We start from the raw sequence: 14756 nt of genomic DNA, 5'->3' as shown, positions 1-14756 counted from the left end.
TCACTGGTTGAGCCCTGCACGTTATATTGTCTCTCGCTTTCTCCATCCTCATCTTGGTGATGCTCTCCCTCCATATCTTCACCCCTGTGGCGTTCTCCCACCTCCTCCTGTCCCTGGTCGGCTTGGCATTGTAGTCTATCTCTGTCACGTTTTCTTCCACATCTTTTCTCTCTCCTTCCACCTCACCCTCTCCGTCTACCTTGCTCAGTTGTTCATTTTCTATTTCTCTCACCTTTCTCTTTGGTGAGAAAAAACTACATAGGCTACCTTTCCTCTTCATTTCTGTGAGATTCAAAGTAACCTTACAATGTTTTCCTTGACAGATGTTGAATCAATATTAGCTAGCAATATTAGTATCAGACCTAACTAACATTATATAGTTAGTGAAATAACGTTCTTCAATCTGATTTTTATCATCTCAAAATCAGCTTCGCAACTATGCTAGCACTGTGCCTTCATTATAATTTAATTTCTTGATAGATAGTTAACCTATTTTTACCTCTTTCCTAACATGTCTCCTTTCCTTGTGACTCCTGGCTTCCTTGCTTTGCGCCACTCAGTTTGGGTATAGTGGTATGGTCAGTATGGTGATTAAAACAATCAGCTCAAGCCTTAACAACATGAAAGCTAAAGTTGATTACTTGGAGAATCAGTCTTACTGTAACAACTTGATCTTCGACGGAATTACAGAGACTGTCCATGAGAAGTGGGCCGACTCGGAGGAAAAGATCAGAAAAACCATCTCAGAAAAATTGAAATTTGACGACAAGCAGAAACCACCTGGCCAGGGAGAAAAACCAAGGCCAATAGTGGTTAAGTTTCTCAGCCATAAGGACAGGTTAGCTGTTCTCGAGAAAGCTAAGTACCTCAAAGGGACAAAAACTTTTGTGAACGAAGACTTCTCGGAAGCTTTTTGGCTGAAATGCAAGGATCTGACCCCAGCAATGAAAGAGGCCAGAAACAGAGGAGACATTGCTTACCTGAGAAATGATAAGCGGATTACTCACCGTCCCTCTACAAAACCTAGGGAATAAGGAAGTGATTTCCCTACAGTTTAGAGTGAGAGCGTCTATGAAACTATTTTACACACTTTGCTTGTCACAAATTTACATGAGTCAGAAATATATATGTTTAAAATACCAAAAATCTGTGGGCTCAGGCATTGACTGTTCCCTTTGTCATTTAAAATGCACACCAGTGACTAAAATGACAGCTGACATTTGGATGTCATGGATTTGTGAAAATTGTGCCTCAGTTCTCCTCCTCCTTTCTATTCACTTAATGATGATGAATTTAGTGTATGTCTGTCTGTCAGTCTTATTACAAAACAAAGGTTTACAGTTGATGATAGTATGTTATTTAATCCATTTGAACTCAACAGACATGAAATTGATTGCCATGATAAATTTTCTGACTTTTCAGCTACTAACAATTCATATTCTTGTGAATACTACAGTGAACCCCAATTTAACTGCTTTATGGATTCATTTCCAGTTGATTGCAATTTATTTTAAGTTTTGCACTTTGCACATTCGCACTCTCCCTAAAAATTATGATCAGTTGGTAAATTTTTTATCTTCATTAAATCGAATCAATATGAGTTCTATAATTGCTCTTACTGAAACATGGCTCACCGAAGATTCTAAAGGCCTAGGCTTTTACGAATTGCCATCATATAACTCTATTCACTTCATCAGCAGACAGTCCCGGTCTGGAGGAGGAGGAGTTTTGTTCATCAAAACTTTGTATTTGTTAATAGACAGGACCTTTCTAAATTCTGATGAAGAGGTTGAATCGGTCTTCATCGAAATTTTGTCTTACAAAAATAACAAAAATATGGTAATTGGTAGTATTTATCGATCACCAAATACCGACATTATTCGTTTTAATAATAGTCTCATTAACACTTTGGAGCCAGGGCCGGATTGGTAATCTGGCATACCAGGCAAATGCCTAGAAGGCCGACGAGCCTTTGGGGCTGGTGTAACGTAAATTATTTATTTATATACAGTAACTGTTTTTTTTTTTAAAATGGGTCCAACAATCGGCCCATAAAGCACGGACGGCGGCCCATTGGGTAGTTTTCTATACTGACATTGGGCTGGCCCAATCACATCTCTTAGTAGCCCCCACCCCCTCTGCTCTCTGTTTCTTGCATCATCACGAGCCACAAAAAAAATCATTCATCTTCATGTTTGCTACTGGGGCTGCAGTAGCTTTATCACCTGCGGTACCCTGCATAGAGCAGGCACAGGCACAGGCACTTGAAGGAGTAAAAGAGCTGTAGCCACTGCCAGGCAGAGGAGGAGGCGTGAGACAGTGAAACAGAGTGACAAAGTGACAGGGCCGAGTGAGAAAGTGAGCAGAAAGAGAGTGGAGGTGAAGCGGTAAGCATGGAGCAGCTCAGCCTGTAGGGAGGGAGCAGCTCAGCCTGTAGGGAGGGAGCAGGGAGGGAGGCTCATTTACACTGGGGACGCTGTGGACATGTAGCCACTGCTTTTTGAAAGTTTTTGAAAATTATAAATCAGTTACTTAAAGAAAAACCGCCTCCGCTCAATTTCCTTCAATCTTAACAGATGGATATTCTACTTTTACTGATCCATTTGATATAGCTTGTAGGCTTAATGACTTCTTTTCAAATGTTGGTGCATCTCTTGCCAAAAAGATAACTGATACAAAAGTTAACCCATTAGATTATATAAAGGATAGTTTTCTTTTAATAACTTTGATCTGCCTGACCCTAAGGAGGTGAATGATATTGTGGTGAATTAAAAAAATCATCTCCAGGTCATGATGGAATTTGTTCCTCCTTAATCAAAGAAGTCATTACTTATATTAGTGAGCCATTAACATTTATATTTGCATCATCAATGGAAAGTGGCTTAATACTGACCTGAAACTGGCTAAAGTTATTCCACTATTTAAATCAGGTGATCCAGGATCCTTTACAAACTATCGTCCAATTTCAATATTGCCTTTTTTTTCAAAGATATTGGAAAAACTAGTGTATAATAGAATCCTGAAACAATTGAACACGTTCAATATTCTTTATAATTATCAGTATGGATTCCGGAAAAATCAGTCCACTGAATAATGAGTATGCATATTTTTAGACCTTTTAAAAGCATTTGACACACATGCTATTTTGCTTTCAAAAATATATAGATATGGATTTCATGGTAACGTGTATAAGTGGCTTGTTAATTATGTTGTTAATAGAGAGCAATATGTTTTTATAAATGGTCAAGAGTTGAAATGTAATAAAATAATATATGGTGTACCTCAAGGATCCATATTAGGACCTTTACTATTTCTTATTTATATAAATGATCTTGCTGCAGTATCTAAAACCACTTTCCTTTGCTGTTTGCAGGTGACACCAACCTTTTGGTCTCATATAGAGATCTGACAGCTCTTTGTAGAGAACTTAATCATGATCTGTATAATTACTGTATATGGTTTCAAACAAATAAGTTGTCATTAAATATCAAAAAATCTAACTTCATGTTATTCGCAGGAAATAAGAAATATGACAGTGAGCTAATTAAACTCTATATTCATAATGACGAATTAATCAAAGTTTCATCAACATCGTTTTTGGGTATCCATATGGATGATAAGCTCTCTTGGAGAGAACAGGTTGGTTTTGTCTGCAGTAAGATTTCTAAAGCTCTTGGGATTATGAGAAAAATAAGAGGTTTTGTACACAACGCATGTTTCTTAATGTTATATTATAGTTTAATTTATCCATATTTAACATATTGCAATATTGTGTGGAAAGTACTTTTCCAACTTATCTTGACAAAATATTGCTGCTCCAGAAAAGGTTTATTAAATTAGCATCTCTTTCCAAACCTGTTGTACCACGTACACCTCTCTTTTTTAAAATGAAGGTGTTGACTATTTTTGACATCAACATTCTTCAAACTTGTACATTTGTTTTTAAAGTGAGATACATGAATGCAGATTTACCTCATATGTTTAGATATTATTTTGCAAATAATTCACAGTTCCATAATTATCCAACTAGACAAGCTAAGAATCTTCATCGTCCTCTGTATAAAACATCAAGTGGAAGAGCATAGAATTGCTCTTCTATTAAACATCGTGGAGTTATCTTGTGGAATGAAAATGTGCATTTAATGGATTTTTCTGTGTCATTATCTGGGTACAAAAAGAGACTTAGAAATGCCCTGCTGTCAAAAAACATTTGAGTTCAAAGTAAAATGGTTACTTATGTAAAAAAAAAAAAAAGAAAATGGCGGTTCATTCATTCTATACATTAGAAAATGACTCCTGCTTCTCTGTATTTTTTTTATTTCTTTCTAATTTTAATTTATTATTACTTTAATGTTCACTGTTACTAATATTTAAAATGTATTTGTGATTTTGTATTGTGTCTTTACTGTATGTTATGTTTTCTGGGTATGGTTATTCGTATAAGCCATTATTGACTTCTATCACACCCTCACATGCATTTTTTTTCTTTTAAGATTTCCTTAATTTTTTTTGGTATCTATGTGTGTGAAATTTTAAATAAATAAATAAATTTTCCAAAGAAATCAGTCTCTTGCCGCTCTGGCGTCATCTCGTGCTGCATTCACTAAAGTCGGACATTGGAGATTAAGGCTCGTAAATTATGAAATTGGCCATAACTTTTAATTCGTTGCTGCCAACTGGGGTGGCAAGGCTTTCTTTTAGGATCTTTTGCCACCCCGGTAGATCTGCCCATGCAACGATGGATATTAGAAAGCAAGGACCACGTAAAGCAACAGTGAACACAGCTGTTGGTGACGATATCATTCATACCACGGTGGTCTGTATTGGTAATTAACAACAGGCCTCCTCTACTGTGAAATGGAATCGCGGGTGTAAAGTACGAAACACGAGATGTCTTTTTGTAAAACTGCTAATAAATAAAGTCAGAGCAAATAGGTACAGGGTGGGAGGGAGAGAAAGAGACAGGTGTAGGTGTGTGCATGTGTGTTTGAAGTGAAAAGCAAGGTGAGCAGATTATTGTTGTTTGTGATTAAACACTAAAATAAGGTGGAAAATTAATTAGAATTAAAATGCTGAGATTAGAAATAGGTTAAGGGCTTCTTTCAAATATTTTTAAGTAAAATATATTTTAAAATGTCCCCTTCAAAAATTGCTCTTGAGAAATTTTATGTTTAATGTGCCCGTGCAACTGTTTTGAAATTTACGCCCATGCTTTGAAGAAGTTTCTCTTTTTCACGCGTTATGCAGCAGGATTGGCCGTTGTAATTTGGACCTTAGGAGGTGAGGTTGGCATGTTTAAGGTAATTTGCATAGTAATTTGTGGGGCTCATGCATGTGCACTCAATTTCTCAATTTCACGTTGATTGGGATGTATAAAGGAAAGGTGGACCCGGTGAATGCCTGCTTTTATACATGTGGTTATTTCTGTGCGTACATACTTTTCAAATTCTGTGAGTACGGCATCTTTCAGTATGAAAGCTGTGCAGTCTTTTAAACATGAGGCCCATGGACACTAGCAAAATGCAAAATCGGTCAGGAAGGATAAGGAGAGAGCAATTGCCTGTGTCCACCACATGCAAAACCAGTCTCTTTTTGGGCAGTTGTCTTGCTGCTGCCTTGTTACACCTGTTGTCACTTTTATTTGCACCAAAACAGGTGACATCAATCACAATGTCTAATCAAGTGAATACGTAGCATTCTGTGGTAAATTGGAGCATTGCATCCTCACGGTTGGAATTGAAAACAATGTTGCAGAGACTCATCATGATTGGCAGCTTGTGAATTATGTAAAAGAGAAATTAAATTGTGCAGCTGCTGTGCGTACTGTTTGGCATTAGTTGCACACAAGTTTTTCTGCTTGAATTATCTTGGCAGCTACTATACGTATCAAACTGTATGCCATGTATATTATTTGAACTAAATGTAATCAAGTTGTAAATATTTTATCTGTGTGCATCCTGCAGGGCTGGTATGGATCGTGTCAGTGATAGTGGGTTCACCAATGCTGTTTGTGCAACAATTAGAGGTAAGTAGTGCCCTTCAAAGCAATCCACCACAAAATTCCTTTCATTAGCATCCTTCAGCTGTGACAGCAAAGCAAAATCACACTCTTGTTGTACAGCGCAAAATCAAAAAACTTATTCAGTACAGAAGAGCATAGAATTGCTGTAAATATCAAGAGTGTACCTAAAATACAAAGGAAATCAGACAGAGAAATTCAAGGATTGGGTAAAGTAGTGGAGGTGCAGGGATAGTCCAAACCATAGATTCTTTTTAGTTCAAGTAGCGGAAGATATTTCAGAAAGAAAGTCTAAGATCATCTTGTTAACTTTCAGTCCTCCAGCACAGCCTCAAACTATGTGAACATTACATTGTTGCTTTTTAAGCTAACCTGCCACAGTTCTATTTCGTATAGGCTTCACCCTCTAAGGCTATCGCTATTGGGTTTATCCCTTCCGTGTGCCTGCGCGGCACTGAGAATTTTAGTCTACGCCCACCCACAGCGTGGACCTCTCCTACGTCCGCACCTTGTATACATACAATGGTGAGGCCCTGCCATCAGCTCCCAAATGCCTTTTTTCCTCAGCACTGAGAACCGAGGTCCAGTGAGGCCTACAACTTAGAGGGCTGCGTCTATACTCATAGAATCCGGGTTACAGTACGTAAACCCCGTTCTATTTCGTATAGGCTTCGCCCTCTAAGGCTATCGCTATTGGGTTAGAGGTGAAGCAGGATGAGTCAACGCCTCACTGGCCCATACGGTACCACCAAGCACAACTCACCTGCCCAGAGCCATAATGAACCACCCAGTCACCCGCTAGCCGCGGCACTGGTGTCGGCGTGCGCGCGAGCACCGATGGCGTGCCATGGGAGGCTGAGGGCCGACCAATGAGTAAGTCGCGAAACTGGGTGGGGGGCAGACATAAGAGAGGCCCACTCTGTGGGTGGGTGTAGACTAAAATTCTCAGTGACACGCAGGCGCGCGGAAGGGGTAAACCCAATAGCAATAACCTTAGAGGGCTGCACCTATACTCAGTTACTGTCTTACTTACAGTCTTACTGTGAATACACATACATAGTAAGAAGAGAGGAGTCTTGCATTAAGTGGCTGAAAACTGGTAGCTCGCTATGGCTCAACACAGAAGGGCTAACTCCTCAGGTCAAGACTCAGCAGTTTACTTTAATCTGAAGGATCAAGGACACTCGTTTGAGGACCATCAGGTGCATATTTTAGACAGAGAGAATGGATGGTTTAAAAGAAGTGTCAAGGAAGCTGAACAGAGGAGAGGGTCTACCCCACCACTTATCCCCAATCACAATGATGTCCTTTCATCACTTCCCAGGAAACTTAACAACTGTTACCTCTTGGCCTCAGGTGAAGATGTCAACGATGGTCGTTCAGACTTGGCTGCAGATAGTCCTGCTAAATGCTGGCTCCTCTGTAATTTCAGACATGTTTTTGTATCCTGTCAGAAAACACTGGTATAATGCCATTCTTTCTGAATTGATAAGATTTGCTCAAGACATATTGTGAGGGTCAGCTTTGGGGATACCGAACAAAACAGGTCATGTCCAAGGAACACTACTATAAGGACGGCACATGGTTACTATATTGTTTCAAAAAGTTTGATTAGCCATCAAAAAGTCTTGCCTTACAACCAGAATTAAAAACACCAGAATATCAGGTTTTTGATATACAAGTGAAACAGTGGCTTAAACAATGATGTAGAAGTGAACACTGAATGATTTCACTATATACATTTATATTCACTTTCATACACACACACTCTTGCAAGTACAAATCAATGCATGCACAGTCATGTAAATTACAAACAAACATAGACTCTCTTTTATCAGTTCTGTTGTTTTTATCCCAAAACAAACATAAAATACACAAAATTGGCTTAATGGACATCTGCAATATACACTATAGTGGGTTTTATGGGGTGGCGAGAAGGGCGGCAAACCCAGGGCCCACACTCACCAAGGGTCCCCATAAAGGAGCCTATAAGACTTCCTTTTCTTTCTTTCTTTTTACATAAATGTAATATTACTGTTTTTACTGATTTAAAACAGTTAGGCTACAACTGTATTCTGTAAGGCAGAAAATATATTCATATTTAATAACATGCAGTGGGCTATGCATAAACCATTGTCCTGGTACCCCTTGAAGGGATCCTTTGGCCTTTGCCTTGCTTTGTCTTGATGGACAAATAGAATTCAAAATGCTTAATTTTATAAGGAATGTATTTTGACCAAAATGTGTCAGTTATATAAGTTGCAGAATACATCTGGTGCAGCTGTGTTCCGTTTTAAATAAGCGCCGGCTGGATTTCTTTCCCTGGGATAGTTGGTTCCACTCTGCTACAGTCTACAAGGACTAAGTTATTGTCAAAAACATCTGGTGCACAGATGTGGTAAGGCAGAGAAGTTTTTTTTTGGTTGTGTGTTCTTCTGACTAAAGTCATCGGGAGGTTTGCCAAACAGAAGGGTGGACAATAAAAACTGGGCATTAACTTGTAGTTTATTGTTTGTGAGTTAACTGAATAATTAATTATCTTGGAGTTGAACCAGGCATCTTTGTCAAACACACAGAGCTAGGTAAGTAAGAAAAAACTGTTTGTCTGTGCTTAAGTGATGTTGGTGTTGTGTTTTAAAAATATATTTTTGGGGATTTTTAGCCTTTATTTGGATAGGTTAGAGAGAAGTAGGAAATTAAGGAGAGAGAGGGGATGACATGCTGCAATCTCACCCGGGGCTGCAGCTATAAGGACTGAGCCTTGCACATAGAGCTGGCGCTCAACCAACTAAGCCACCTGCGCTCCTGTGATGTTGGTGTTGTTGATACTTGGCAGATTACTATGTGGCTTATTGCCTTTCATGGCCTCTTTAATATAGTTTACCAAGAAGAGGCCATGAAAGGCAATAAGCCACACAGTAATCTGCCAAAAATTAACAATGTCAACATCCCAGAGTAGACAAATGGCTTCCCTGTTATCTGGAGAGACTTTGGACAGGATAGGCACTATATTTATTATACTGATATCAAATGAAAAAACGATCATACCCTAATACTAACACAATATTTGCATACGCCATGAGTCAATAGCATACTCCATGTGTCTGTATTTTATTTACAACAAGTTATATTAGGAATATCATGCTGGAATTAGGTATTTTAAGTATTATATAATTTTAAGCTCATTATAAGTTCCCAACAGAGATATTATAGTATTATAGTATATTATAATATCATACAGGGCTCAAGAAGCTTAATTGTGACCTAGTGTTAGGATTCAGTATCAGTAGACGTCATTTTGGCAATTTGTACACTGTGTTTATGAATAATATTACTCATATTATTCAGTGACTAGGGCAGAGAGCACTCAAGCAAAGCTTTTAGTGAAGCTCATCAAAGTGGCTGCAACATTATGTGACCATCAGCAAGAGGAGGGTTAGCAGTGACAAGGACTGCAGTCTATAGGAGACTGGGCACTCCAAAATTGTGAGAAGAGCAATTCAAGAGTTTGTGTGTCATGATGTACTCCGCAGAAGCTGTAATCACGTGTCACAGAGTCTCACATAATACCACCCTGTCAGTCAGGGCTACTTTATCTGTCTTGATTGTTCTTCCGAGAATAAAATGTGTTTCTCCCTCCCTCTCAAAGGTGAAGTATGACTTCTTGTATGATCACTATCACGTGTGCTGTCAGGAGAGTTGGCGCTCTCTGACTCACAGGCAGGCGTACACCACCTTCATCATGGTGGCTCTCTTCCTGCTCCCTCTGGCAGCCATGCTGTTCCTCTACACACGTATCAGCATTGAGTTGTGGATACGCAAGAGGGTGGGCGACTCCTCAGTACTCAACACCATGAACAACAGGGAGATCAGTAAGATCTCAAGGTAGGTTAAACAACAGAAGTGTACATTTTGACCACATAAAAAGGTTTATTCTAATCATTATGTCTATTGAGGTATTTTAGGCTTTTTTCTGAGTTCTAGTAAACAAAAATGGCAGTGGTTGAGGGTCGAAAGACAGTAAGGGATCATGCCCTTGTAGTTGCACAAGCAGTTCCTAATGGTTGGTCACTGTACCTGCAAGAAGGGGAAAGAGAACCTGCACTTGCTTTGTGATTGCCTAAACATTTACTACATTTAACATTACTTTAGGCAACTTATTAGATTAAACGTTTTGATGTTGTCTACCGATGGATGCTTGACAATGGAGAGTGCTGTTTGCATCTGTTGCCTACCAAAAGTTAATGTTGGTCCTTTCAACTTGTCAAGTTTAGGCCTCTAAAAGTAAGGAAAGATTGTCATGTCATATCAAATAAATTATAGTTATGTCTGGGGTAGGGAAAAATCTTTGTCTTTTTGGTCAAAGTCAAACATAGAGGCTTTGTACACCCATTCATCCAACTTCACCTTGGGTTTGCTACTTTCTGCTTTGCTACAGATAGTGTTTCGTCTGATGCAATCACCTGTAGTTTTAGACAGTATGAACAAGTTCCAATGCAGGAGATTTTGTGGAGAGGACAGGTGACAGGATGTCAAAATGTCAGATGTTACTATGTTAATGTCGGTGATTAAAGGGCAACACACACCGGCAGCGTCTTTTTTTGTTGTTGTTGAACAACCATATCAGCCACACAGTCTTTTTTTATATGTCTTCAAAAATTATTATTCGGAGTCTTTAAGGCAATGCAAAGCTGTAGCTCCTTGACAATAAAAACCTTATGAAGCGCTGTTGTGTTTCCATGAACAGAATCTTAAATGCCTAACAGCTCTGAGCACAGAAATAGATATGGTATAGTACTGTTGTCTGATTACTGTGTTGTGTACTTGGTTGAGAGTTTGGCAGTAGTAGAGGAAACAAGGAGGAGAATCACAGATCTTTAATATTGCAAAACAGTATTTATGGCACACAGAATTTGTTGAAATTAAAGAAGTTTTCTGCTTATAACACATTTGGTTTCTTTGTGGGAAACAATAAACAGAGTGGGAATTATATTCAGATTTGGTAAACTCAGCAATAACCAACCCTGGTCAATTCTCAGGAAAACATAAACATGTGTCTTTTTAAGCTGTTTTTGGAAAGGACAACCTCTTATCACAAGAGACACGTGGTTGTCCTCTCTCCCCAGACCAACAGTGGGTTATAGGACTACAGGTCAGGGGTATTGGCATTTCAAGCCTGGGGAGAACAAGGGGGAAAATGACTGCAGTCCGTTCAGGTGTGTGGCTGCCAGGGTCCTGATATTTTACATGCCCACTCACTGTTGTGTCCATTTAAGTGGGTCAATGAGCTCACTGGCACACTTTAATGGAAAAGTGCCACAGGGCATCTGCTGTAACTCATGATTGTTGTATTCCGTTACCTCTTTCATCAGGTTTTCTATACTTTTTGTTTTTACCTTCTACAGGAAAAAGAAAAGAGCCGTTAAAATGATGATCACCATCGTTCTTCTATTCACCATTTGCTGGGCACCGTTCCACACAGTCCACATGCTGTTTGAGTATTGTAAATATTGCTGGAGTTTATATGAATTTTAATGTGAAATGAAAATAGGAAGTATTTCTTGATTTACACTACTGTTCAAAAGCATTATCTGGTACAGTCAGATGCCTGAGAGGACTATATATTTTTGAATGGACTTTCAGAAATCCCCTTTACAAATAGATTTTAATTTGCATGAAGTGTTTGCAGAAAAGGAATGTTTCATACATGGTTAACAAAATGCTGTAAAATGGTTCAACCAGACGAGAGAAAAAGAATAATACCTCTCAGCAACAGTTAAATATGAGTATAGGAAATCACAAGTCACTGGTAAAAGAAATTGGAATTTTATCTTTGCAGATTTTAACAGGAACAGGTACCGGTTTTATTGTCAAGTGACAATAATGCCTATAACAAGCTGTAATATGCAGTCATGTTGCTTTTAAAATAGAAATAGAAGGCTAGTCTAGGCTTAGAACTATTGGAATTGGATCTCAGAATATGAGCTTAACAGACTATGGACTGACAAATCACAGTTCAAACCTATTGACTCTAACCAATGAGAACCCAATTGATCTAGGGTCACTTATGCTTTTCTTGAATGGAAAACAACAATATTCTCCCCTGTCATGAAACACTGTGGGGACATCAACAAAATGGAAGTTTTAATAATATAATTATTCTTATTTTGGGACAAACTATTTCAAATGTAAATAATTCATTTGATGTCTGAATTATACTGTTTTTATCTATGTTAAAATAACCATTATTGAAGGAAAACATCAAAAACAGGTGATTCCAAACCTTTGAACAGTAGTGTAGATTAAGTGCATATTGCCATTTATGTAAAGTCTCTGTTTGAGTTGTGACTTCTCTCTGTGTGTAATTTTCCAGATAACCTGGAGAAGAAATATGACGGAGTCACACTTAACATGATAATCGCCATTGTTCAGGCCATCGGGTTCTTCAACAGCTTCAACAATCCTATCGTGTATGCCTTCATGAATGAGAATTTCAAAAAGAGCTGCGTGTCCACCCTCTCCCATTGCATCCGCAAACCTAACCAGCAGGGTGGCGCTGCGGTGGGGCCCAGACTGAGCGTGCAGTTCATCAAACCCCAATGTAGAGAAGCCTTCCTGGAATCAGATGAAGGCAAGAGCTCTGAGCCGCACTCAGCAGTGAAAGGCCCTTCAAGTTCCTCGCATGGAGAGAGCTCACTGGAAATAATAGGAGAAAAAATCTCCTGCATCCAAACAGAGCTCCCTGCAAACAGTTCCTCTCAAGTCAAATGAGAAGCAACCGGCTCCAAGTTCAAGAGTTTAGCTGTTCATCTCAACCGTCCTGTTTGCTGTCAATCACTGGAACTTGATACTGCCAGCACCAGGTGAGTCAGATATGACTTTAAGTCTCACGGTTGCAGTTCAGAGACTCAAAAAGTGACACAGCTTGAAAACACATCTGCAGTGTTCAGTGCCAGAAGTGAGACAGTTTTTTCTGGTCAGGAGAGCAACAGGAAGGAAATTTAGCAATTTCAAAAAGAGGCAGTTTTCCTTTAAAGACTGCGCATGGGGCAATCTGGCCCAGCTGTCAGACACTGAAACACCTGTTTATGTAAACTGAGAAATAATTTCCGTTGACACTGACTTTAAAGAGCCATGCTTTTAGCAGTTAGGGATTACCTAGGATGACTCCACAGCTCTTATTGTACTGCCAAATTTGCATCAGTTCAAGTCAGCTATTCATGACACTCAGTTCACTGCAGGTTTGTTCAACGACAAACCTTTATTTTAATGAGGTAACAGAAACCCTTTTGCCTCTTAGACAATTTTCTTTGCTTTTAATATCTTTGGGGATCAGAGATCACCTCCTGATAAAATTCAAGTCTGATGATTAAACAAATCTTATGGTCAGAAGAGCAAATACTGCTTCACACGTTTCATGTTTTCTCCCTCCCAGTCAAAGGTAGTTACAGTAAATTCCATTCTTGTGAATGCCTGGAAGGAATTTAAAATTTGGCACAAAGAGGACTGATTAGAATTAGAGATCACTGTGACCTCACAAAACTTGTTTTCGGCCATAATTCAATAACTGATGCAGTAATTATGACAAAATTCCACACAGATTTTGGGATATGACGACAAATGATGAAATTTTTTACCTGGAATGTAAACGGTCAAAGTTATTAAACACCATAAGGGGGCCACAAATAGCGTTATTCCCATCTGAAAGCATTTGAGACAACTTTGGATGTGCAGCTTATTTTCCAGCTGAGATGCTTTGGTTGCTATGATATGGAATATCTGAAAGTACGTTCATTTATGTGTTACAAGTACGTAATTGTTTGTGTTATCAACAAATACTGAATGTAGAAATTGTCAGCACTACAAAGAGTACTTTTATTTTGTGCCACCTCATCTCCTTGCTCCTCCGTCCACCATCGATTTTAGCATGCCATCTTGAAGAAATCTCAATTCCCAACGCCTTTCTCATTTCTCAGTTTGTACCTCCGCGATTTCTCTCCTCGCCGCACGTCTTAGTGCCTCCTACCCCGAGATGCGAGCAGAGAAGTGTGAGGAGAGAGGAGTTCTTGCTTCTGAGCTGTCATTTTAAAGCAACGTAAATTAAAACTAGAACTGCAAGCAGTTGTAAGCAGGGTCGAAGCCTCCCGGCGCCAGCCGCCCCCCTCGCCCCGCGGAGGCTGCGTGAATCCACCCGGGCGCCCCGCTGCGGCTCTGGGGACCCGTGGTGAATAAACGGCCACAGTTTGAAAGCGAGTTGCGGTGACGGAGATATAAAATGAATGTACAGTGGGGGAAATAAGTATTTGACCCCTTGCTGATTTTGCAGGTTTGCCCACTTACAAAGAATGCAACGATCTATAATTTTAATCATATGTACATTCTAACAGTGAAAGACAGAATCCCAAAGAAAATTCCAGAAAATCACATCATATGAATTTATTAAAATTTATAACCATCTGATGAGGAAAAACAAGTATTTGACCCCCTGGACAAACAGCATGTTAATATTTTGTAGAAAAGCCATTATTGGCCAGCACAGATGTCAAACAGTTTTTATAGTTGGTGACAAGGTTTGTGCACATTTCGGCAGGGATGTTGGCCCACTCCTCCCTGCAGACAGCCTCCAAATCATTCAGGTTCCGAGGTTGTCGCCTGGCAACTCGAATTTTAAGCTCCCTCCAAAGATTTTCTATTGGATTCAGGTCTGGAGACTGGCTAGGCCACTCCAGAACCTTGA

At 39.3% G+C, this 14756-nt stretch overlaps 1 protein-coding gene across 2 annotated transcripts in view; it reads left to right on the top strand.

Moving 5' to 3' along the window:
* Positions 1–14756, top strand: part of qrfprb (pyroglutamylated RFamide peptide receptor b) — a 27964-nt gene that overhangs the window by 7289 nt on the left and 5919 nt on the right. Inside the window, exons 3-6 of one of the 2 annotated variants that reach the window (XR_006827977.1) lie at positions 5964–6025; positions 9669–9904; positions 11425–11522; positions 12393–12882. Coding sequence is in view for 1 of the 2 variants with exons in the window: in XM_046067933.1 (XP_045923889.1) it covers positions 5964–6025; positions 9669–9904; positions 11425–11522; positions 12393–12790 (794 nt within the window). In the remaining variant the exon portion in view is untranslated. Of the gene's footprint in view, positions 1–5963; positions 6026–9668; positions 9905–11424; positions 11523–12392; positions 13574–14756 lie in introns of those variants that run through there. The other variant, XM_046067933.1, reaches the window with a different exon arrangement.

The sequence above is a fragment of the Micropterus dolomieu genome, linkage group LG14 (genome assembly GCF_021292245.1).
Source record: "Micropterus dolomieu isolate WLL.071019.BEF.003 ecotype Adirondacks linkage group LG14, ASM2129224v1, whole genome shotgun sequence".
Taxonomy (NCBI): domain Eukaryota; kingdom Metazoa; phylum Chordata; class Actinopteri; order Centrarchiformes; family Centrarchidae; genus Micropterus; species Micropterus dolomieu.
The sequence above is the reverse complement of the archived record's forward strand: the minus strand, read 5'-3'. Positions and strand labels throughout refer to the sequence as shown.